The following is a 22212-nucleotide window of genomic DNA, read 5'->3' on the forward strand; positions in this document are numbered from 1 at the left end:
ACCTTAACTCCATGTCCTCTAGCATTCTCATTCTGAAAAATATAGCATAATTTTAATGTAAGAAATGTTCACAATATGTTCATAATCTAGCAGAAGTCTGTGAAGAGCAAAGATGTTAAGGTGCAGAGAGAAAGGGAAGTAAAAGTCGTGTATTTTTTAATTTTAGGATTATAAACCAGTTCTGATGAAGGGTAATTGACCTACTGTCTCCAGATGTGCTGTCTGATCTACCAAATATTTAAAAGATTTTGTTTCATTCCTGCACTTTCTTTTTCAATTTGGATGTGATTGGGTTCTATTTTTCAGAAGAGAAATTTGAAAGGTGAAAGATTCAGAGGGCAAGATTGCTCAATGGAATTGCATTGACTCCAGTGCATTTGAAGTACCTGGAGTCTGAAGAAGGCCCTCAATTGATCTGATACTGATTGATCTGTTATAATTATTGTGACCAGCTGGGTAAATCTCACTTCATTGTATTACATAGGTGCCCTCTGACCGGACTGGGGTTCAAATATCGCACTATCTGTAGAGTTTGTACGTTCTCCCTGTGTCTGCATGGGTTTTCTCCGGGGGCTTCGGTTTCCTCCCACCGTTCAAAATGTAGAGGATGTTGGTTAATGGGATGTAAATTGAGCGGCACTGACTCATGGGCCAAAATGGCTGTTACTGTGCTGTATGTCTAAATTTAAATTTGCAGTTCAACTACTATGCCATGATGGAATGGAATACATCATATTCATTAGTTCAGAATCTACTCAAGTTAATCACAGAATAAATTTTAGCAGATTGATTAATGACCTTGCATACTGCATCACATTGTTGTTTTGTTATATTCTCACCTTTTTGAATTCATATGTACTTCAATTACAATTGCTAACCCTAATGTTCTGAGAAATGGCAACTGCTTGAGAATTTGTTGTGTACCTAAAACAGAGCTACCTTAGGCAATTGATGTGATTTGACAAGGCTCGATTCCATTAACTAGGTGCAAAATCAGACAATTCTCAGTGATGCACTCACTTCAGCCAAAGTGGCTCAAACCCTACAAGTCCAGTTTAAAAAAAATGACAATTTAATAAACAAAAATCCATCCATTAGTGATAATTTTGACGCAGGTTTCACGATAGAGGGTTTTTTTATCCAGTTAATAAACAACAGCCCAAACCTGGCCAAGACTTTAATACAGCCATTTCAGCATCTAAAGATACAACTATATATACTAGGCTCAGTCTTATATTTTTCAAGGTGGATAATATTAAAGAGCCTACATAAATTGTTAGCTGACATGTTTCAAAATAAAGCTACTTTGATGTGGATTTATTAATTTTGGCAAATATTAGGCAAGCCTGTTAGTCAGGGCCTGAGAGATCAATTTATAATCTGAATAATGAAATGGGCCAAAATGATGACCACTTTAATGGTCTCTTTTTTTTTAAATGAATCACATTGATTATAGCAGTAGAGAATGATCCAGGGAGTGTTTGGGTTTTAGATGCTGTTAATAACATCCATGATGAGGGATGAATAAATCCTTAAATTCTCTGCACCTTCCCCTGGTGATGTATTAGATTATATAGTAAGCATAGGGCCTTTTCAATTTATTTTTCAGTGAAGGGAAGACCAAGCTTCATTTGGTCTTGGCCAAGTTTGTGCAATTCAACAGTGGATAGAAATTCATCAGGTCTTTCTTAGTCAGGTCTTTTGCCAATTCTGATAGGTTTATAACTGTGTCACTAATTTCCACAGGATTATATGAAACTGAACTTGTTTCAATTTGAATTGCATTAATTGTCCTTGAACTTTCTTCTGATCTCAGTTGCCTGGCAAAAGTCTTTGTGTGCTGTCTCTCCCTAGTCATAATATCTTTGTTTAGTTCTTAAAATAGCTTTTTTTCCCCAATTCTATAAATTGTGTTGTATTTGATCTTTTTGTTTAAAAAGCAATTGATACAATTCCTTGGAACAATCTGAGTTTTTGCTGTTTATATTTTAGTTAGAAAGGCTTTGAGTTGTTCTCGTTAATAAATCTTAATGCTATGAAGCAACGATACTATCTACATCCTGAATTTATTCAACTTTGACTCCAATAAGGTGGCTTTATCATCTTTAACAAAAATTTTAAAACAGTTTGTACTGTTTTAAAATTTACACTAAGTTATGAATTCCTGTATTACTACCTATGATTTCTACATTTTTATGCATATAATTCAATCAATCAGCAACAAGTGGAAGAGGTTGACAACAAATCTTAGTGTCCCAAACATTACATTTCTGCATCACATTTCTCATTATCCTGCAATTCCCTGTGAAAAATATTTAGGAAGCATCTTAGCTTCTTTCTGCATTTCCTCAGCAATCTGGTACAGTTCAGATAAATCACCATAAGAAGATGCATCAAGTATTGTAACCATCCCATTAATTCTGGTATGACAATACATATAAATAATAAATTCAATCCAGAATTTTTTGTGCAGACAATAAATGGATACATCAATGCTTTCAGCTGAACTGCCTTCTAAGCTTTATATGGTTTGTGAAGTAATTGAAGTACTGCAGGATTACTGATGGAATATGAACAGTGGAATGCAGATTTCAGTACAGTATATGCTGCATTACAATAGGGTGTAGAAGGTGAGGAAGATTATCATATGGTTGGAATCTGGAACTCACTGAGTGGGTGGTAGATCCAGGTACTCCCACAATATTTAAGTATGTGGACATTCACATAACAATCACTGGTTAAGTGGACTGGTGTAGGTGGGTACTGATGGTCAGCACAGATGTGATGGGCCAAGGTGTTTCTGTCTAGAATTATTCTATGACCTTAATCTGAGAGTATATTTTGTACACGAACAAGTAAAAATTCATGCTTTTGGTAACTGACTTAGAAAATAATGAGGGGAACAGTAGGACTTGATTTTGTGCTAAAATTTCTAATCAAGTCAGACAGTGGGATTTAAATTGCATAAAACCAAGGAGCACCATAGCATATGCTACTCCTGAATAGGATTTCAAACACATTACGAGAGTTTGAGAGCACCATCTCTTGCAGCAGAGGTAGTGTCTTTCCATCAATTATGTTTTTAGATGAGACAGGAGCCGAGCCTTAGTCTGTTCTATTACATGAAGTAAGCAATGACATGGAAAAGAGCAGGATATTTCCAAACAAGTTCTGGTTCATATCCTTCAACATCATACCCAAGTGATTATCTGGTCGTGATCACTTTTTGCAGGGCCTCATTGTGCAAAAATCAAGTTCATTTCATTCATTCGTGACTATAAAAACTCAAGTCTGTGAAAGGCATCTTAGAAAAGCAAGTGTTTTTCTTTTAATTTTTATTTTCATGCAACAAGATGTGTAATAGTTTTCTGCAGAGAAAATACCAGACTTGCCTTTGCAGAGAAGGATCAATCCCAACAGTTCAAGCAGCCATTGAAAGAAGGGTCTTACCAAAATGGTTAAGCTTCAAATCAGACTGGATTTTCATGTCTCCACCAGGACTATCCTAATATTGAGTGCTGGGAAAAAAAAAAAACAGGATGTTTGTGTGCAGTAGGGATTCTACATTTACCACCACTGCAAACAGCTCTTAATGAATTATTACAGGGCAGGGAAGATCTACATTGTTGCAACCGAGGATCTTCTTATTGTGTGGCCATTAAATATTTGTACAACTCCCAATATACAAATTGGGCCCATGGTTGGAAACTTTCCCAATATTTCTTCAATTGGTTTACTCATTCCATTACCATTTGTAAATTCACTTGGCTGGTGCTCCAAAATGACCAAAAAAAACAATAGATATTCCTATTTATGCTCCAGAACTGCCACCCATTTCAATGCATCTTTCTCCCCAGCCAGAGATATCCAAGAAATGCAAAGGTGCTGTTTGTCTCACCAATGAGCAGGATGCACAGCATTCTACTACTCAGATCTGTATGGAGCAGGGATGGGCAACCTTTTAGACACAACAGCACAGTAACTGATCATTTTTGTCCATGCCACCTAATTAACCTACATCTCTAGTACATACGCATTGGCCAAAATGGCCTGTTACTGTGCTGTATTTCTAAATTAAAAGGTGGTCCACCCCAGCATAGAGTATTTTAGTGAATTGTTTATGGCCAACTGTTTTTTTTCTACTCAATCCAAATCATCCAATTAAGTTCACTTGTCTTTCCCTTTGGAAAGAAGGCAAAATTTATCAGAAACTGAACCAAAGAGCCTGCATCTGCTCTGGAGTTTGATTTTGCTCTGCCATTTAATACCGACTTGTGGCAGCTCACCACTAGGCAGGTGAACCGGCCCCGCTTGTAAGCCATGCCATAATGGCATAGTCGGGGGTTTTCCCTTCCTCCCAGCAAGAGGCTCAGAAGCCCACGCTGGGGGACCACGCGACGCCCAGGTGATGTCCAGCGTGGTTCTCAGCTAGGTCCGGGCTGGGAGTACAAGTACAGCCCAGCAGCCGGCAATAAACTAGTCTGCTCACTGAGCTCAACCCGTTTTGGTTGTGTTCTTTCAGGAACAGTGTAGCTGCCGTTACAGACTCCAGTTTAGTCAGGGCTCCTCAATTCCATACTCAATCAAATGCTTCACATAATACATGAAAATGGAAAAACATACACAAGCTCTTTCAACTTTTGCACATGCAAGACAAAATGTCACCATGAAGATTGCCTGGTGCCCAAACAATAGGAGAAAGGAGCAAACATCTGGGTTTGCCTCAAATACTGCAGCAACCTGCACTCCAGATCCAAACCTCCGACACAATCAGGATGCCTTCTGCATCCAAGGCCCATTGGGAGCCCTTCTTGCCCTCAGCACCCTCCCATACCCCAGCTCTGAAACCCATTTCCTGCAGCCCTTGTGGGTTCCCAAACCACAGGTCACCGCAGCCAGTGGGAGTCCATCAGCCACTGAGCCCCTTGCCAGTCCACGCTATGGTCACCTTTCCCTATAGGGTCTTTCAGCTGCTGAGCACCTCACTGGACAAGTGGCTGCTCTCATCTCTGGAACTCAGCTGCTTTATCCAGGCTGTAATGAGGTTAGGAGCAGAGAGACTTGTGGAACCCAAACAGCTTCATTGTACAGGTTGCTACGCAAGTGTCTCTAGGAAACACCATTTATTATCCTTCCCATCACTTCACTGGTGGGATTGGTTGGGTTGAATTTGACATGCTTGGGGCAATTCTCCATACTGTTCAGTAGATGGTAGAATTCCTGCTGTTGGACTAACGTTCAACTACAAGGTCAGAGGTGGAGATGTTAAGAATTGCACAACACTCAGCCCCAAATGCAGCAAGACCTGAACCATATCCAGGTATGGCTGATAGTGGCGAATAACAAGTGCCAAGCAATGTTGATATCCAACAAGAGAAAATCCAGTCATCACTTTCTGACATTCAAGGGTATTGAACTTCCCCCAGCATCAATATTCTGGGATTCAATGATTGGCCCAAGTGAACTCAAGTACATAGCATGTCTACAAGAGGCTTGGAATTCTGCAGTTGCTCCCTTCAGTTTCCCAAAGCCTGTCCACCATCTTCAAGGCTCAAATCAGGAATGTGATGAACTCTTACGCACCTGGCTCACAATAGTTTCAACAACACTCGAAGATTGATACAATACATCCTACTCGAGAGGCTCCTTATCCACAATCATTCACTCCATCACCAACACAGGAGCAGCTGTTCATACCATCTACAGAATGCAGTGCAGTAACTCACCAAGACTTGGACAGCACCTTCCCAACCCACCACTTAGAGCAACTGTTTTTAAAAACTCACATTCCAGATTAAGTACCCCCTATGCCACAACTGCTCTGATTAGTAAGGGATTGCTTAAGATGGTGTGAGTGGAGAGAAAAAGGTTTGAAAACCACTGTTTTAATGGTACCTCTGACTCATTATGTGCATGGTTTCATAACTCCAAATGGGCTAATTTTTCTCAAGCAAAATATTTCAGTAATAATTGGGTCTAGAGCAGTGCTTCTTTTCCCACCCACATACCACCTTAAGCAATCCCTTACTAATCACAGAGCACTTATGGGATTACTCAGGGTAGAATGTGAACTTTTTAAAAAATGGAACAAAGACAATAAAAGCACAAGAACACTGAACTGCAGTCAATAACTCATGAGACAGGAGTTGTGTGAATAATATAGGCAAGAACGTGGCAGTGTTAGCCATCTAAGAGGCGAGTCCCAAGTGGACAGGAACACTTGAGTGCAAGCAAGAAAGCTACTTCTCCCCCTCCCCCAGTCAGCTGAGAGCAACTACATATATGCATGCAATTCCAGGGATCATCAACTGGAACCTGCCCTCCAAACCACACTATCCTGGCTTGGAAATATATCAATGTCCTTTTGCCATCACTGAGTTCAAACCCTGAAAATTCTTCCACAAAACATTGCACCAAGTCAGCTCTCTACTACCTTGAGGGTAATTAGGGGTGGCCCAATGAAATGCTGGCTCAGCCTGCAAAGCTCACATCCCTTGAATGAAAAAAAAATGATTCTGGCTGCTCTTTTCCAATAGAATTTTCTCCTCATTCCTTCATCAACCATATCCATGACCACCTCCTGTGATGGAGAATTCAAAAGATTCATCACCAGCTGAAAAAATTTCTGATTTCAGGCCAGGATGTTTCAACTTCTATCTGGAGACACTGATCCCCTATTCTATTCCCCCAGCAGGGAAATTATCCTTCTTACATCCAGCCTGTTGAGCTATATGGGGATTTGTAGGAAAGCTCATCTATGTATCAAACAGTTGATACTGGTTTGGGAGCCAGCTAAAAGGTGTGACAAAGATTACTAGGCTGAGAAATGCAGGAGTAAGTCAACATTGGGGATGGTGGAGTAAGCTTTATCTAATTGCCTTTCCTCTTGCCTCTAAACATCTTCCACCCTCTAAAGATGTTCACTGCTTTGTATTTAAATGATCGTTTCCCTTTGAGGAAAAGAGTTCCAAACATTCCCACAAAAAAAAAATCACTCATGCAATCCTTTACTTTTAAAGTGACCCATCTCTAGATCACCAATCAGAAAACCCCAATACATCACGACAGAGCCACTTTCAGACTCCACTCTTTCAGATATGGTCAATCCAGAGGACCACAAGAATGACAGAAAGAATCACTACTTCTCCCAGAGCAATCAAGAGGCTGCCTCATTAAATGTGTGCAATTACAGATCTTTGAAGAACAGGGGAATTAAGAGTTTTGAGGCAGATAAATAGAGCCAAGTTCACAGCCAGGATCAACTACAATTTGATGGAAGGGTGGAACATGCTCAACAGGCAAGATAATCTCTTCTAAATTTTTTATATTATGTCCTCTCTACACTTTCCCACCAGCAAGGACATTAACTACATCTTTGCTCCTTTCAATTCACAAACAACTGGAGATACCTTTATGTTTCAGTCCAATGACTTTCCTACCACACCTCAAGTTTCAACTTTCTGCTGTTTCCATCTTTGAGAATTCCTCAAAAGGCCTTCCAGAAATCTTAGATCATTTACTCAATCCGACTTCAGAACCAGGCCCTTCAGTTCAACTTGCCTATGCTGACCAAGTTGTCTTCTAGCACTAGTCCCATTTGCCTGACATACAGCACCTCACCCTTTCCTATCCAGGTATATTTTAAATATTAACAGTACACAAACAGGCCCTTCAGCCCATGTGTCTGTGCTAAACTTGTCCAAAGTAAAATTGCTGCCTACATGCAGTAGATAGTCCTCCACCCCATGTGTCTATCTACAAGCTTCAAACATTGTATCCAATTCCACCATTACACCTGGCACCGTTATCTACTAACTTTCAGTGCCACTTTTCCACTAACTAGTGGAATCCACAATCTTCCTGTACAGATTACAAATATGGACGAGCATGTTAATATAGAGTAGACCCAGCACAATTTCATAGCACACCATTGGTCAAAAGCCTCTCGTCTGAAACAATTGCCTGCTACCAGTCAGCCAATAGACTAGTTCACCCGGGATTCCATGATTGAATCTGCTCATCAACCAGGACCTAGGCAAAGGCCTAACTGTAGCCTTTTATCCACAAGATGTTACTTCAAAGAACAAGTTAGACAAATAGACATCCACAAAAGGTCAATTTTATACTACCTTTGATCTGTGTTAAACTGATTTTTAAACTTTCCATCAAGTTATACATTTCATTCATCTCCCCACCAAATCTTGAGAAGCCATCCTCATCTCAGGAATCAGTAAATGCAACAATGCTAGCACCTTTGGTTCCATTTGTCACTTCAATTTGCCCCTCCCTAGTAGTTGTTCCCTTCCAATTTCCAATCATTTCTTGGATGCTACTCCTATCCTGCAGTGACAACTGCTGTAGACTACCTTTGATTCACATGCCATTCCTTTCATTCAATTCCCTAGATTACTTTAAGAATAATGCACTGTCTATTTTAGAACAAAATGTTCCCATTATGCATCTTACGATACTTTGAGGCTTTTTGAGCTCAAGATTCTACAACTGTTTAAATTGAATGCTAATTAGTTCAAAGTTCACCCTTGGGAATGGAATTGAGAACCCTTGCTGAGAAAAGGGATGAAACAAAAGCAATCTTCTGTGCAAGTCCACAGAATTTTATAAATATCCAATCCAAGCCTAATGGCTGAGAATTCTGAAGAGTTCCTCACCTCGTCCAGTCTTCTACAAGTGTCAGGCACTCAAATTCCCCAAGTTCAATTTATTTGTAAATACCTTCTCCAGAAAGAACAGATATAATCCAGTATTCAAGGCAGTGAAAATTTTCAATTTAGTTAACAACCCACAATTTAAATGGAATTGTACCGAAGTGTCTATTGGCCACAGATCAGGAGCAAAACTAATTTATAAAGCCCTACCCAATTGCAGGAGTCTCATCACCATCACACTCTACTCCATTAACTTACTGCACATAGAACTTGCATCGGGACGAGTGATCCTTTTTGTTCAAGATGACTGGCATACTGAAAGCTATAAATAAAAGCATCAGACCCTGGTTTAGCAAGCACAATATTTTATTAAATTGTCAAAGTTTTAAAAACATTATTATCCAATTTGTAATTGACCACAAAGGATGTTATGCAAATTGAAGACCAAATTTAAAAGAGTTCAAATCTCTAAAACAGGCATAGCCAACCTTTTAATACAAGCATACAGCCCAGTAACAGGCCATTTCAGCCCACAAAACTGTGCTGCCCAATTAACCTTGCCCCCAGTACATACCTACTCATGACTGAAATAACCTGTTACCATGCTACATGTTTAAATTAAAAATTAAAAGGCTGCCCTCCCCTGCAAAATAAACCATCGACATGCTTTTAAAAGTGTCATTTAAAACTTAACATTTTGCATACTGAAAACTAAGGCAGAGACTCAATTTCAAGCTTCCAATAATTTTTTGGTGCATTCGTTAAAAGTTTAGCGGAAGATTGTTCCTAAACTGCAAGTCAAGTCGCAATCCTAACTGCAGCACGAGCTTAGAGCTCCCTTCTCAAATCAAACTCAAGCACTAGTTGGTTTGAACAAGTTCAAATTCTATCCAATCTTCTACCTTGTATACAATTTAATCTGATCTTTGAACCTCTGCTTCTGACAGATCTCATTCAACATTCACATCCAGGGGTCCTGAATTGGGAGTTTGGTTTTCCAGTTTGAGACAGGATTCCTCTGGAGGACGATTTTCAATCACTTGTTCAGTGGTTTTACTTCCTATTGGGCCCAAGCCATTAGCTTGTACATTTTCTTCAACTTCTGCAGTAACACTTTGGCCAATTGTTTCTACTTTGCTCTGGTTCTTCAGCTCACCATCCATAGTCCCATTTGTCACTGAAACTTTTGGAGGGTTATCATCTTCAGATTTGCTGATGGCAGATTTTCCATCAACTACAAAAGATGCAAAGTTCTTTGTGGAACCACTATCTTCATTTGAAACCTTTTCAACACATGCTGAACTTCCAGATTCAGGTGTAGGACACCCAGAAGTTTCTAGTTGTACCATTTCTTGATCTGAAGAAATAAGAGTTTCTAGTTCTAACTCAGCTGATTGCAAAGTTGATCGATTCTCTGGGAGTATTTCATTTGGCGGCTGTGGATCAGCACCAGCGACCAGGGCTACACTCTCCAATTTATCTGGAGATGATGCAAAGGCTAGCGCTGCACCACTCTTCATTTCTTCCTCTTGCAAACCTTCACCATACACAGTAATTTTAATATCTGGTATTAGTTCAGAATTAGTCTTGAGCAATGATATTTCTTCTATGCTCTCTTGGCAGCTAATCGGTTCCACTGTTTGTTCACAGTTGGTTTCAGTCACTTTTTCTAGGCTTGGAGAAGCATTCACTGGAGCAGACTCCACCACTGGATCGGCTTGGACTGTATCAGTCACACTGCAAGAGACCACCTGTGATGTGTCTACAGGTGCATTTCCAGATCCTTTCAATGATTGGCTGCGATCTTCAAGTACAGAAGCACCGTAACCATGAGAATTGTGCTGCGCATAATCAGGTTGCTCCTCAGAATCAGATGTTATTTTGGTGGAATGAAGAGGTTCACCAACAGCTTCTCCTTGAGCATCTCGAGTGCTTGGTTCAGTTGCACCTTTCCCCAGATCTGCACACGTGGCCACTTCGTGCTTCAACACAACGTCAATAGGAGTCTCTTCAACAATTGCTGCCAATTTTGATGCCTCAACATCCTCAAGTTCACATTTAACTGGAGATTCAGACTGTAGCTCCTGGATGGATGTTTCTATTTTTGGATCACATTGGAGAAGTGGCTCAGGGCTGACAGGCAAAGCCATTGAATTATGGGATATCTCTTCAGAAATTCCTTTAAGAACCTTACCAGGATCTGCTTCAACAGCGAGGTTGTCACAGGAGTTTACTTCTGCATTTGTTACAGCCTGATCATCCAGCGACGGTTTCTCTGTTGAACAGCAGTCAGTGATTTCAGTCACACTTTCTCCCATTTCCCCATTGGAGACACAATCTGGAGTTTCCTCACTTTGGGGTTCATTTTTACTTGGCCCCAGGGCATCTGAAACTTCAGCTGCCCCATTAGAGCTGCAATCTGGAGTTTCCTCACTTTGGGGTTCATTTTTACTTGGCCCCAGGACATCTGAAACTTCAGCTGCCCCATTAGAGCTACAATCTGGAATTTCCTTGCATTGGGGTCCATTTTCACTTGGCACAGGAGCATCTGGACCTTCAGCAGCTGAGTTAGTCTCTGGGAGAGCAGTGGATTGCACAGCCACTCTTAATAGAGGTTCCTCTGCCTGGTCAGGCAATTGCTTTGTTGCTTCTACCAGTCCATCAGAGACTGCATTCTCCTGCATTTTTGAACCATCAAGTTCAGCAGATGTACTCCCTGTGGCCACAGCAGCATTTAATTCTGCAGTTTTCACACCTGCTGCCACCAAAGCAGTTTGTTTCTCTCCAGGTCGTTCATCTGCCTTGACAGGACATTCAGGCTGCTTTGGCAGGTCAGTGGTCTTGACTTGCTCCTTTGAAGCAGCTTGGTTCTCAGGCACATTTTGTCTCACTTCGAGATTTTCAGCCGATTCTGCTGCAGCTCTGCTCTCCTTTGGTTCACTCACATTATAGCCTCTCTTCTTCCTGCCAAGCCTGCCACCCATGCTGTTAACTGCAAATAGAAAGACTGAGATTAGGCTAAGTGGTAAAGAATAGACAAGCTTAAACAAATACAAACCACTGAACACAAGAAATATTTTCAAGTGCAAACAAGAGATTAGAGTGTTAACATTTCCAAATTTAATTTGATCTCACTCTTCACCCCCCCCCCACCCCCAAGAGAATTGAGATCCATTGCTTTACAATTCCAGTAGTCAATAGGCAGCTTTCAGCACTAGGTTCTGGAATACTTCTCTCCAGCCACCTAACCCAAGGGTGCCAGGGTAGTAAACTGCTCCTGTCACCCTGCACTCACCAGTATTATTTACTCTCTGTGCACTCAATCAGCTCCTCATTTGCAATCAAACTGCTCAGTCACACCCCAGATTTGTCTGACCTAATGATTATCCTAGTGTTATCTCGTGTGTAATATCCTTGAGCCTTTCCTCCCAAAGTCTCACGGCAATTGGAGTTGTACGATTATGATGCAGGCATTAAAAAGGATGCTTGGCTTCATTCCAACAGGAGTGTCTACCTGCCACACAATATGGCAACATCTCGCCCTTCTTATTCTACGTGGCTAGGAAACTTTCTTCCCAAAGTCTTCCGAACCAAGACTCTGTTCCTTCAGAGATCAATTTCATTCAAGAGCACAAACAAGGATCAAGACTATTTTGCCAAGTGAAATCTCCACACGAAGCCCATTTCAGCAGGGAATAATCAAAAACCTCAGATCCTTCTCTGTTGATTCATAACTACAAGGAGCAGAGATAGTTCAGCAATTCTTAAGATTTTTTTTTAATAAAGGGGCAGCACATCACCAGTGATCCGGATTGGGATTCAAATCCCACTGTCTGTCAGAAGTTTGCACATTCTCCTCATGTCTGCATGGGTTTTCCTCCCACTGTTCAAAATGTACCAGCGGTGTAGGTTAATTGGGCAGCACAGACCTGTGGGCTGAAGTGGCCGGTTACCGTGCTGCACGCCAAAATTAAAATATTGTGTAGCAATTTATTAGCAAATTTCATTAAGGTGAAAGTGGCGAGAAAATAAACAGGGATCTGATGCAACCTCCAAAAAAATTAAAAAAAAATACAAAGTGGCCATCACTTCAGACTGAAGAGCCATTATCCCTCTCAAGTGGAAGAGAATTCATTCAAGCTCCAACAGGCAATGAAATCTCAACATTCAAGTATCTGGAGCCATACAAAATTTAAAGATCGTGCTGCAAGTGTACACCTATTGCAGCTGCAAGAATTCAATTGAAGGATTAAGGCTTTCCCAACCACATGTTTTTTTTTAAAAAAAGTATGGATTTGAATTCCACAGAATATTGATCTGTTAAATAATCCTCGTCAGTAGAACAGGAGCCGAGATGCAGAAAATCTGCCCCTAGTGGAAACCAGGTGTGACAAGGATTCTCCAATCTTCCAATAATCCACATAATGCCATGCCTGACTAAAATTGGCGACTATTGCAACTAGAATTGACTGCAATTCAAATTTCAGATTTGAAATCATACTTATGATTTTGCCCAGAGTCCAACAAGCGACCAATGGCAGATTAACTACCACCCGGGGCCCAAGGCTGATCTTTAGTAAGGCCTCCCAGGGTCAGCGTCATGGGGTCATTTATGGGCCATGCCCAACCACCCAGTGGCTTATCTACAGAAAATACCACCTATGGCAAGCACTGATATTGTGCCCTTTTCCAAACATCTAAAAGATGGGTTTTGTCAGATAACTTTACCAACTCAAAAATACATGTCAAACTCTCAGTGCTGCAAGGATCACCAATTGCAACAATTCTCTCGCCACCCAAAACACCAACCACCTCCCTCTTCCAGCCCCCCAGCCCCTTCTGATCTCCTTCCCCAGGATGTACCTGCAGATGCCTTTCTAGTGCCACTGCCTCTAGACCAATCAATGCTCAATGGTGCAACTCCACAGCCACCACAGCTCCATCACCTTGAGGGTCCAGCAGCAACCCCAATCCTACTGTCCTCCTGCATTTTTGCTGCTTCTGATCTATGCCCAGCTCCTTCACTCCCTTCCTCTTCAGAGGTTCAAGCATACTTTAAGGTTGGGGTGCCATTTTGCAGGGCCAAGCAGCCCCACTCCAAGCCATGATGGTACCAAAGACATCACCAGGACACACACTGCTTCTTCTCCCCCTCCCTGCCCAGGCCACGTGCGGCACAGCCTGACAGCGGATGTGCATCATCAACCACCTGATAATCAACCAGGCAGCGAGCCAAGGAAAGCAAGCTCAGCACCACCCCAGCCAATGGGAAGTGCTGAGGGAAGGAGGCCAGACCCCTGAGTCCTTGGTCCATGTATTAAGAGTGGATTTATCTTGTATTTATTCAAAGAAGCACGATACACGAATGCCAAATCAGAGCAAACAATTTTATTAACATTAGTTTTTCAGTTCTCCTATGCCCCAACCTCATGCAACTGTATTTGGACAGAAAATAAAATTTTCTGAAGTGTATGGGTTATTTACCTGTGTTTATGATTACAATTGTTGGAATTAATACTATAACAACAATTGGGTACATAGTTACAGAGAGAAGGCAAGTGACAACAGGCATGCACTTTTCCCTTGTGCTGGCACAGAGCATAGTTCCAGTTGCATGATGGATTATGGGTAAGATAGCCATTGATCCCTCATTGAGCCACTGCCGCCACCACCCTGAGCAGGTTCATTTTTTTTTTAAAAAAAGCAATCAACAGGAGTGTTGAAAGCTACAAGTTGTTGCAATTTTAAAATACTTTTAAAATGTTGCTTAGTTGCCTTTGTTAAACATTTCTACTGTTGCGTCTCTTATTTCTATTGTTGTTTGATGTCTGGCCCCCTTACCTTCCAAGCCCCTAGGCTTCAGCCTACTAAGCCTAATGGTTAATCCACCACTGAAAGTGAAGGGCCCAGTACTGCAAGCTCCTGTTTTTAAGCGAGTGTTACTTTGGGGGTTGGTTTGAGGTCCAAAACACTCAGATTTCAGTCAATTTTTTTTAATTTTTTTTTAAATTTTTTTTTAAGACTCAGAGGCATCATTGAGTCAAAACCATAAATAGAGTAATGGATGATTACTCCAGGAAATACATCAGGTGAGAGAGAAGTCATGATTTAGAGTCATGTTTTTGAGACATTGAAACAGAATTCAGGATCATCTGCAAGTCATCTAAAACAATGAAGTCTTTGTTTCTCTTTGGAAGGGGAACAGTGATCCACCATGGCCATTTTGACTGACCCATGTCAGAATAAAAGCAGCAAGAGAATTGCTTCCTGACCATTCTGATGGTCATTTTTTCTGACCCATGCCTGGTTTTTAGAAGCATCATGGAAGTTGTGTGTTTCATTTCCCCTACGCAAGGAAGAACACTTCTCTGGAAGCAACTCAACAAGGATTTGAGAGTTTTAAGCAGTCTGATCACTCAAGTGTTTCATCTACTTCATAATTACTTCTGAACATCAGTTTAAAAGTTCAGAGTTTCAACACAGGATTTCTAAGACTGACATTCCAGAATTGTGCCTAAGCTGTAATGGTTTGGGTAACCCACATACACACAGGTATGTGTGCATAGCTGGGGTTCAGTTTAGATTTAAGTAAGTTGTTGTATTATTAGTAATTATTAATAAGAATATGGTTTTAAAATAACTTTTGCTGAATTTCTATTGCTGCTGGTCTGCAACATAACACGGGCATCTGAAGAGTGATGGGTACAGCAACAACTAAATATCACCCAGAGTTCCTACGCAAAGTGAGCATCATCAAATCATTGTGGGATCAATTCAGGTTGACACCATCAACTATGTTAAGAATCAAGCAAGCTGGTTCAGTCAAGGTCTAGAAAATCTACTGGAATCAAGCAAATAAAGAATTGCTAGAGGTTCACACCCAAAACATTAACTGACCATTTCTACTCATGGATGCAGTCTGATCTACTGAATTCCTCCAGCAATTCTTTGCACGCTCAAACCATTGATATTTATCAGACTGCTTCAGACCAAGTTCTTTTGCTCAAGATGTAGAGCCCTGGACTGGTCTAATTTCCTGCATTTGGGTCACATCCTCCTAAACCCTTCCAATCCAGGTCTGTCCAAAATTAACTACACCAATGCAAATTCTATAGCACAGATCCTTCCTGAATATTACAGATTGCACCAACTCCACGAAATAAGGATGTTCAATTCCACTTCACAATTAATATTGGGACACTGATGCAAAGCAATGGGTTCCTTGTTAAAATGGTCCACTGAGAATACTCTGATCTCCATCACAGGCCCACTCTCTCCATACAGTGATGTCCAGCTCCACAAGACTCCTCCAGCAACTTTGTTCTGTTGGGGTCAAATTCTATAGGTTCACCACCCAAAATCGGTTTATTCAGAATCCTAACAGTCTTTGTAAAAAAATTTTTTTAATTTTTTTTTTTTTTAAAATGCTGGTTCAACAGATCAAACAGCATTCTTTATGTAACAAGGGATAAAAATACATCAAGATTTTGTGCTTGAGCCCATCAAAGTATCACTCCCAACTGTGCCTATGTATTGATGTGGACCTCATTCTAGACTTCCCATTCCTGTATTCAGGCCATCATACATTTTTTTAAAAAACATTTAGAATTAGAGGCACAGAACAATAAGGCCCTTCAGCCCATCATATCCATGCTGACCTCAAGCACAGGTTTGCAGTAAATCACATTACATTCTCCATATTCCTCTCATCTCTTCCCATATGTAACCACTCAACTGCAGACTAGAAGCAATTCACCCACTGACCCAAACACCTAAAGGAAACTCGTGGTAAACATGCAAACCCAATACAAATACTGGAAGTCAAAACTAAACCTTGTCACTGAAGCTGAAAGGCAGAAACTCCAATGAAACCAATGTTAGAAGTGACAACTCATTGTCTACCCATAGGGGCAGACTGGTCATCCCTAGTGAACTGTTGAACATGCCTCTGTTGAATAATTTCTGCTTGCTTCAAAGTGTGGTCTCAATTGTGGAATCATTTGCTCCTTTATGCAAAGGAGATCACTATTCAAATAGGAAATGAAGGTCAATATATCATGTGGCTGTCATTGAATCTGCATGTTTGCTTTTGGAGATTGGTGCACAAGGACAATGTCCCCTTGTACATCAACATTTTCTAATCTAACACTATTTAAAGACCTTGATTTTGTTTTCAAATCCAAGTGACGAACTTCACATTCCTCTGCAATACTTCATCTGCTGCTGGTTCAAACCTCCATGGCAGACCAGAGCAATGACAGATGGCAGAATCTGAAGGGACTCAGCAGGTCAGGCAGCATCTAAGGAGATGGTCAGTCAGGACAGGGTCATTTAGAGACCAACACAGAATGGGAGATGGTAATGGGATACTTAGCAAATGAAGGTGGAGAGATGGAGAAATAGATAGAAGAGACCACTAGGGATTGTTTGGAAGGGGGAAGAAATTAGGGGAAAAAAAAGGACAAATGGAACCAAATGGGGGTGGGAGGGTTACCCAAAACTGGAAAATTCAATGTTCACACCTTTGGGTATTTCGCAAACCTCCACATCTACCTCCTTCTGTCCCATATCCCATCTTTCTTACCATCCTGTTCTCCTTCCCTTTTTACCCACATCTCCCTTCCCAGCCTAGTCTTTAAAAAACCCTGTCCTTAAACATTAACTGACCATTTCTCTCCATGGATGCTGATGGGTCTCTGCTCAAGATTCCACTATTTGCTGTTCTTGCATTTCTCCATTCATCCCGACTAATCGTTCCCGAACCACCCCCACCCCTTCCCAGTCAGTGAGGATGCTATTGGAGTCTTAATGCTTGTTGAAGTGGGGAAATTATTTTGAGGTAATAATTCTTCCCAGTTGTTGCTCAAATCAACACAATGTTTCAACATGAAACTTCACAACCATTAGTGGGTTATCCTGATACATTTAAGGATCTGGTTTACTTTTGCAGAGACATATCATTCATATTTCCCAGGATTTCACTGTTGTTCCATCCTGGGTTCTTGCACTCTATAGAGAAAGCAAAACTGTGAATGGAGAGACACTGAGGGGCTTAGCAGGTCAAGCAGCATCTGAGGAGAGAAATGGTCTGTCAATAGTTCAGATAAAGGATCCTGACCACCACCTCTAGCTTCTCATTGGTTATTCAGGATCTCTTTCATAACAATCCTACAAGCATTAGAAGGACTAACCAAGTCAAAAAGCAGGACAAGCCTCAACAGGTTTTTGACTGACTCAGTACCAGGCAAATACAAAGTTGCATTAATTGAGAGGACCAGAGAATAAAAGGAAGGATGTAATGCTGAGGCTTTATAAAGTCAGACTACATTTGGAGAATTGAGCAGTTTTGGCCCCTGTATCCAAGGCACTGGCATTGGAGAGAGCCCAAAAGAATTTACAACAATGCTTCCAGGGATGAGAGGGTTAGCATGCATTGAGGGCACAGTGCCTGTAGTCCTTGGAGATCAAAAAGGAGAGGGGAGGGGGAAGAGAAGTGGGGGAAAGAGATGCTGGACCAAGCCTCAGTGTCCAGAGGAGAACAAGCTGTATTCCTAACTTTTCAGGCCTGAGAGAGCCTGCCAGCTCCACATCTTGACCTATATACACTGCCAGGTCTGCTGAGATCCTCCAGCATTTAGTTTTAGGGCCCGAGCCCTTCCTCAAGGCATTGAAACCTAAATAGTGAAAGGGCTGTATCGAGTGGACAAGGGGGTGACGCCTCCAATAGTGGGGAAGTCTAGGACCAAGAGGGCACAGCCGCAGGACAAAAGGAGCTGAAGTCCTATTTCTTCTGCCAGAGAGTCTGTGGAGTCCATTCCCATACATGGCGAGTTTGTCATCTACGTTGTAGAAATGCACCAACATTTCACCGGGCAAATAGGGAGAAGGCACGAGAATGGGTCTGAAGGAAAACAGACATTGGCTCTGGTTAAATGGTGGGGCAGACGATGGGCCGAATCGTCCCGTGAACGAGGCTGTCGGTGGCCACTGGGGTGCGTTCAGCGAGTAGACAGACAGCCTGGGGGTGGCAGGCAGCTCCCATCCCGATGTAGCAAACACTTGCCCGGAGGAGCGAGTCACCGGCGGCGGAGCTCAGACCGATCCCCCAGTGGGGATCCACCAGCTGCCCTCCCCCCAAACCCATCCAGATCAGGGTGGGCAACCGCCTGCCCCTGGGGAAGAGAAGAAAGAGAAGGTGCCACTATCCCGGCCAGGGGCGGGGCAACAATTCCCCCCCACCCCACTCCCGTCGCTTTCACCCCTTGGTCACTGGAGTGCATGCCGGGGACCGAGGCGCCCGCCTCGGGGAAGGAGGAAGGGGGGTGGAAGAAGTTCTGTGAGATTCACTTCCCCGGGACCCCCGACCAAGCGCCACTAAAGCAACCCCGAACCTCCCCAAAATCTGGGCGGTACAACGTGGTCGGGACCCGTGGGGAAAGAATGAGGGTTAAACCTGGGCGGTCCATGCGGGGAAAGAGAGTTAGCCCCCCCCCCCACGAAAGCAGAGGGGAGAGAGAGAGCGTCCCGCCGGCGGCGCGGAGTCAGGGTGGGTGGGGGGGTTGAGCCCCGCGGGACGAGGTGCGGGCGGCGCGTCCCAGCCTCGGGGAGGGAGCCCACTGCGCTGAACAAAGAAGAGGTCGCTCGCCACTACATTGTTCCCTCCGAAAAAGTCACCCCACCCCTCCATTCGGCAGCCCCTGCCTCCAGGGACCGGCCGGGGGAAACCTACCGGTCCGCTCTTTGTCCACTCGACAGCGACACAGGAGCTGGTCCACTCTCCTCGCCGGTTCGACAGCGACTGGGGCGACTCCCGGACCGCGGACTCTGCTCCCACCCCCCGGCCGCCCCTCCTCCTTTTATCCGTCTCTCCTCCACACCCTCCCCCCGCCCCCGTCTGCTGTCGCACGTTTCCCCGTCTGTCCGCACTCCGAAACTCCGCCAACAGCTGGAATCGGGGCGAACAAAGCCGGGTCGGTGCGGGTTAGCCAATATCTGGGGGGAAGAAAGGTTCTGCCTCTCGCTGATTGCCCGCTCACCCCGCCGGTTTTCTTTTGGACAAAGTAATTGAGTTCCGTTTCTTAATGGAACTTGCTAACGGTCGGCCCAGCGTGGTCTGAGGACGCCCTCTCCCTCTCTCTCCCCTTCCCTCTCCCTCCCCCCCCTCCTTCCCTCTCTCTCTCTCTCTCCCCCCTCCCTCTCTCTCTCCCCCCTCCCTCTCTCTCTCCCCCCCTCCCTCTCTCCCTCTCCCCCCTCCCTCTCCCTCTCCCCCTCTCTCTCCTCCCCTCTCCCCCTCTCTCCTCCCCCTCTCCCCCTCTCCCCCTCTCTCTCCTCCCCTCTCCCCTCTCTCTCCTCCCCTCTCCCCTCTCTCTCCTCCTCTCTCCCCTCTCTCCCCCCTCTCCCCTCTCTCCCCCCTCTCCCCCCTCTCTCCTGCCCTCTCCCCCCTCTCTCCTCCCCTCTCCCCCTCTCTCTCCTCCCCTCTCCCCCCTCTCCCCCTCTCTCCTCCCCTCTCCCCCCTCTCCCCCTCTCTCCTCCCCTCTCCCCCCTCTCCCCCTCTCTCCTCCCCTCTCCCCCCTCTCTCCTCCCCTCTCTCCTCCCCTCTCCCCCTCTCTCTCCTCCCCTCTCCCCCCTCTCCCCCTCTCTCTCCTCCCCTCTCCCCCTCTCCCCCTCTCTCTCCCCCTCTCTCCCCCTCTCCCCCCCTCTCCCCCTCTCTCCCTCTCCCTCCCCCTCTCTCTCCCTCTCCTTCCTCCCCTCCTTCTTCCCCCACTCCCCCTCCTTCTCCCCCCACTCCCCCTCCTTCTCCCCCTCCTTCTCCCCCCCCTTCTCCCCCCCCCCTCCACTCCTCTCCACTTGGATGAGCCACTAACCAAATGCCTGTGGAAGGTCTAACCTCAGAGAAATCCCTCAGAGTCCTGCATAAATCCTACCCTGCACACCTGGTCTTTGTGTGTTAGTGGGCAGGTATTTCTAGCACCTGATCAGAGTTTATCGTGATACACACATGAATTGGGCAGAAATTACTCTTGCTACAGTTACATTGGTCAGTAAACTACACTGGTTAACAAGAATAATAAATTACGTAAGAGAAAAGATATATAAAAAGATGGATAGATATTCAAAGTTGCAGTTAGTGCAAGAAAAAAAAAAGGCTGTTTCGATAGTGCAGACAGATCTTTGGTCAGAATTAGGCTCGTACTGGAAGGTTCAGGAGCCTGGTTGCTGTTGGATTAAAAACTGTTCCTCCACCTGCTGGTCTTCATGCTTCTCTGCCTTTTGCCCGAAGGTAGCAGTGAGAAAAAAAAGGTGGTGACCAGGGCGATGTGGGGTCTTCCTGATGATGGCTGCCTTTCTGAGGCAGGACAGGTGGTCGGAGCCCGTGATGGACGTGGCCAGGTTTGTGCAGCCTTCTGTGTTCCACCTGGGTACTCCACTTTCCAAACCAGGCTGTGATATAGCCAATCAGTCAGTACAGGTTCCAGTTCCACCGTGTACTCCGTCTCAATGTATGTCATTTGAGTACAATTCATCTCCACTCAGGTCATTCTCAGAGTGCCTGAGATTTGGAGCACTCTGCCTGAAGATTTGGTGCCAGCTGGTTGGAATACTTGGCAGGTCAGCAGCATCTGTGGAGGGAAAATCAGTCAACGACTCATGTTGAAGGCCCTTCTTCAGAACTGAGAGAACAAAAAACAAGAGTGATGAAAATTAGATACAGATTTACTTGACACTTTGTTCTAGTTAAACCCCTTTCAGAAGGGTTTAATTGGTACTATTTATACTCATTAATTTGAGATCAGTCCCCATGGATAAGATTCAACAATCATGGGAATTGGAACATCAACTACATTATCTCCTGAAACAAGGGGAAGAATTACTAGTTAATACTTCTCTTTGTGCCTGTCATTCTTTAATACAATTTAAAATAGTTCATAGAGCTTCTATGTCTAAAGATAAACCAGCTCTCAAGTTGGCTAATATGAGCTCTACTTGTAATAGATGCAATATTGAGGTGGCTTCATTGACTCACATCTTTTGGTCATGTCAAAATTTTGGAAAGATATTTTTAAAGCTCTATGAATGATTCTGGTTATTCAATTACAACCTCACCCTTTAACTGCTCTTTTTGGAATTACTAGATGTAGGTTATTTACTTTCTTCTGCAGATTGAGTTGTAGCTTTTTCTACATTATTAGCTAGAAGAGCCATTTTACTTAAATGGAAAGACTTTAAAAGAGGACACCGACGGGAGAGGGGCTCAGCAGAGGAGCGGGTAGCAACAGCACCAACAGTGAGGGATGCCCGACACCAGGGCGCTCAGCTAGAGGATGAGGGAGGCGGGAGGGGATGGAGCGAAGAAACAGACGAGGGAGAAAGACGGAGGGGTGACTGACAAGAGGAGCAATGGCAGGAGACCCGACAGATGAACAGCCCAGGAGGGGAGGACCAACAGCAAGAGGCCCAGCAAGAGGAGGCCTGACAAAGAGATATAAGCAGCTCATCAGGAAAAACAGAAGAGACACAGACACAAAGAAGAGAAGAAGACACAAAC

General features: G+C 43.6%; 2 protein-coding genes across 8 annotated transcripts in view; one reads left to right on the forward strand and one right to left on the reverse strand.

The window, feature by feature from the left end:
- Positions 1-15153, forward strand: part of terb1 (telomere repeat binding bouquet formation protein 1) — a 108206-nt gene extending 93053 nt beyond the window's left edge. For 3 of the 7 annotated variants that reach the window (XM_069902030.1, XM_069902035.1, XM_069902031.1), the window contains one exon: positions 307-2056. In XM_069902030.1, the coding sequence (XP_069758131.1) occupies positions 307-366 (60 nt within the window). In that variant the 3' untranslated portion in view covers positions 367-2056. The other 4 variants (XM_069902034.1, XM_069902032.1, XM_069902033.1 and 1 more) reach the window with 4 other exon arrangements.
- Positions 9015-19511, reverse strand: LOC138745016 (fap1 adhesin). The gene is made up of 2 exons (XM_069902038.1): positions 19396-19511; positions 9015-11658 (listed from the first exon to the last, which is right to left on the reverse strand). Exon 2 carries the CDS (start codon positions 11648-11650, stop codon positions 9617-9619), a length of 2034 nt encoding a protein of 677 aa, XP_069758139.1. The 5' UTR covers positions 11651-11658; positions 19396-19511; the 3' UTR covers positions 9015-9616.
- Between the last annotated feature and the right edge of the window lie 2701 nt (positions 19512-22212).

Source organism: Narcine bancroftii, chromosome 10, assembly GCF_036971445.1.
Source record: "Narcine bancroftii isolate sNarBan1 chromosome 10, sNarBan1.hap1, whole genome shotgun sequence".
NCBI classification, from domain to species: domain Eukaryota; kingdom Metazoa; phylum Chordata; class Chondrichthyes; order Torpediniformes; family Narcinidae; genus Narcine; species Narcine bancroftii.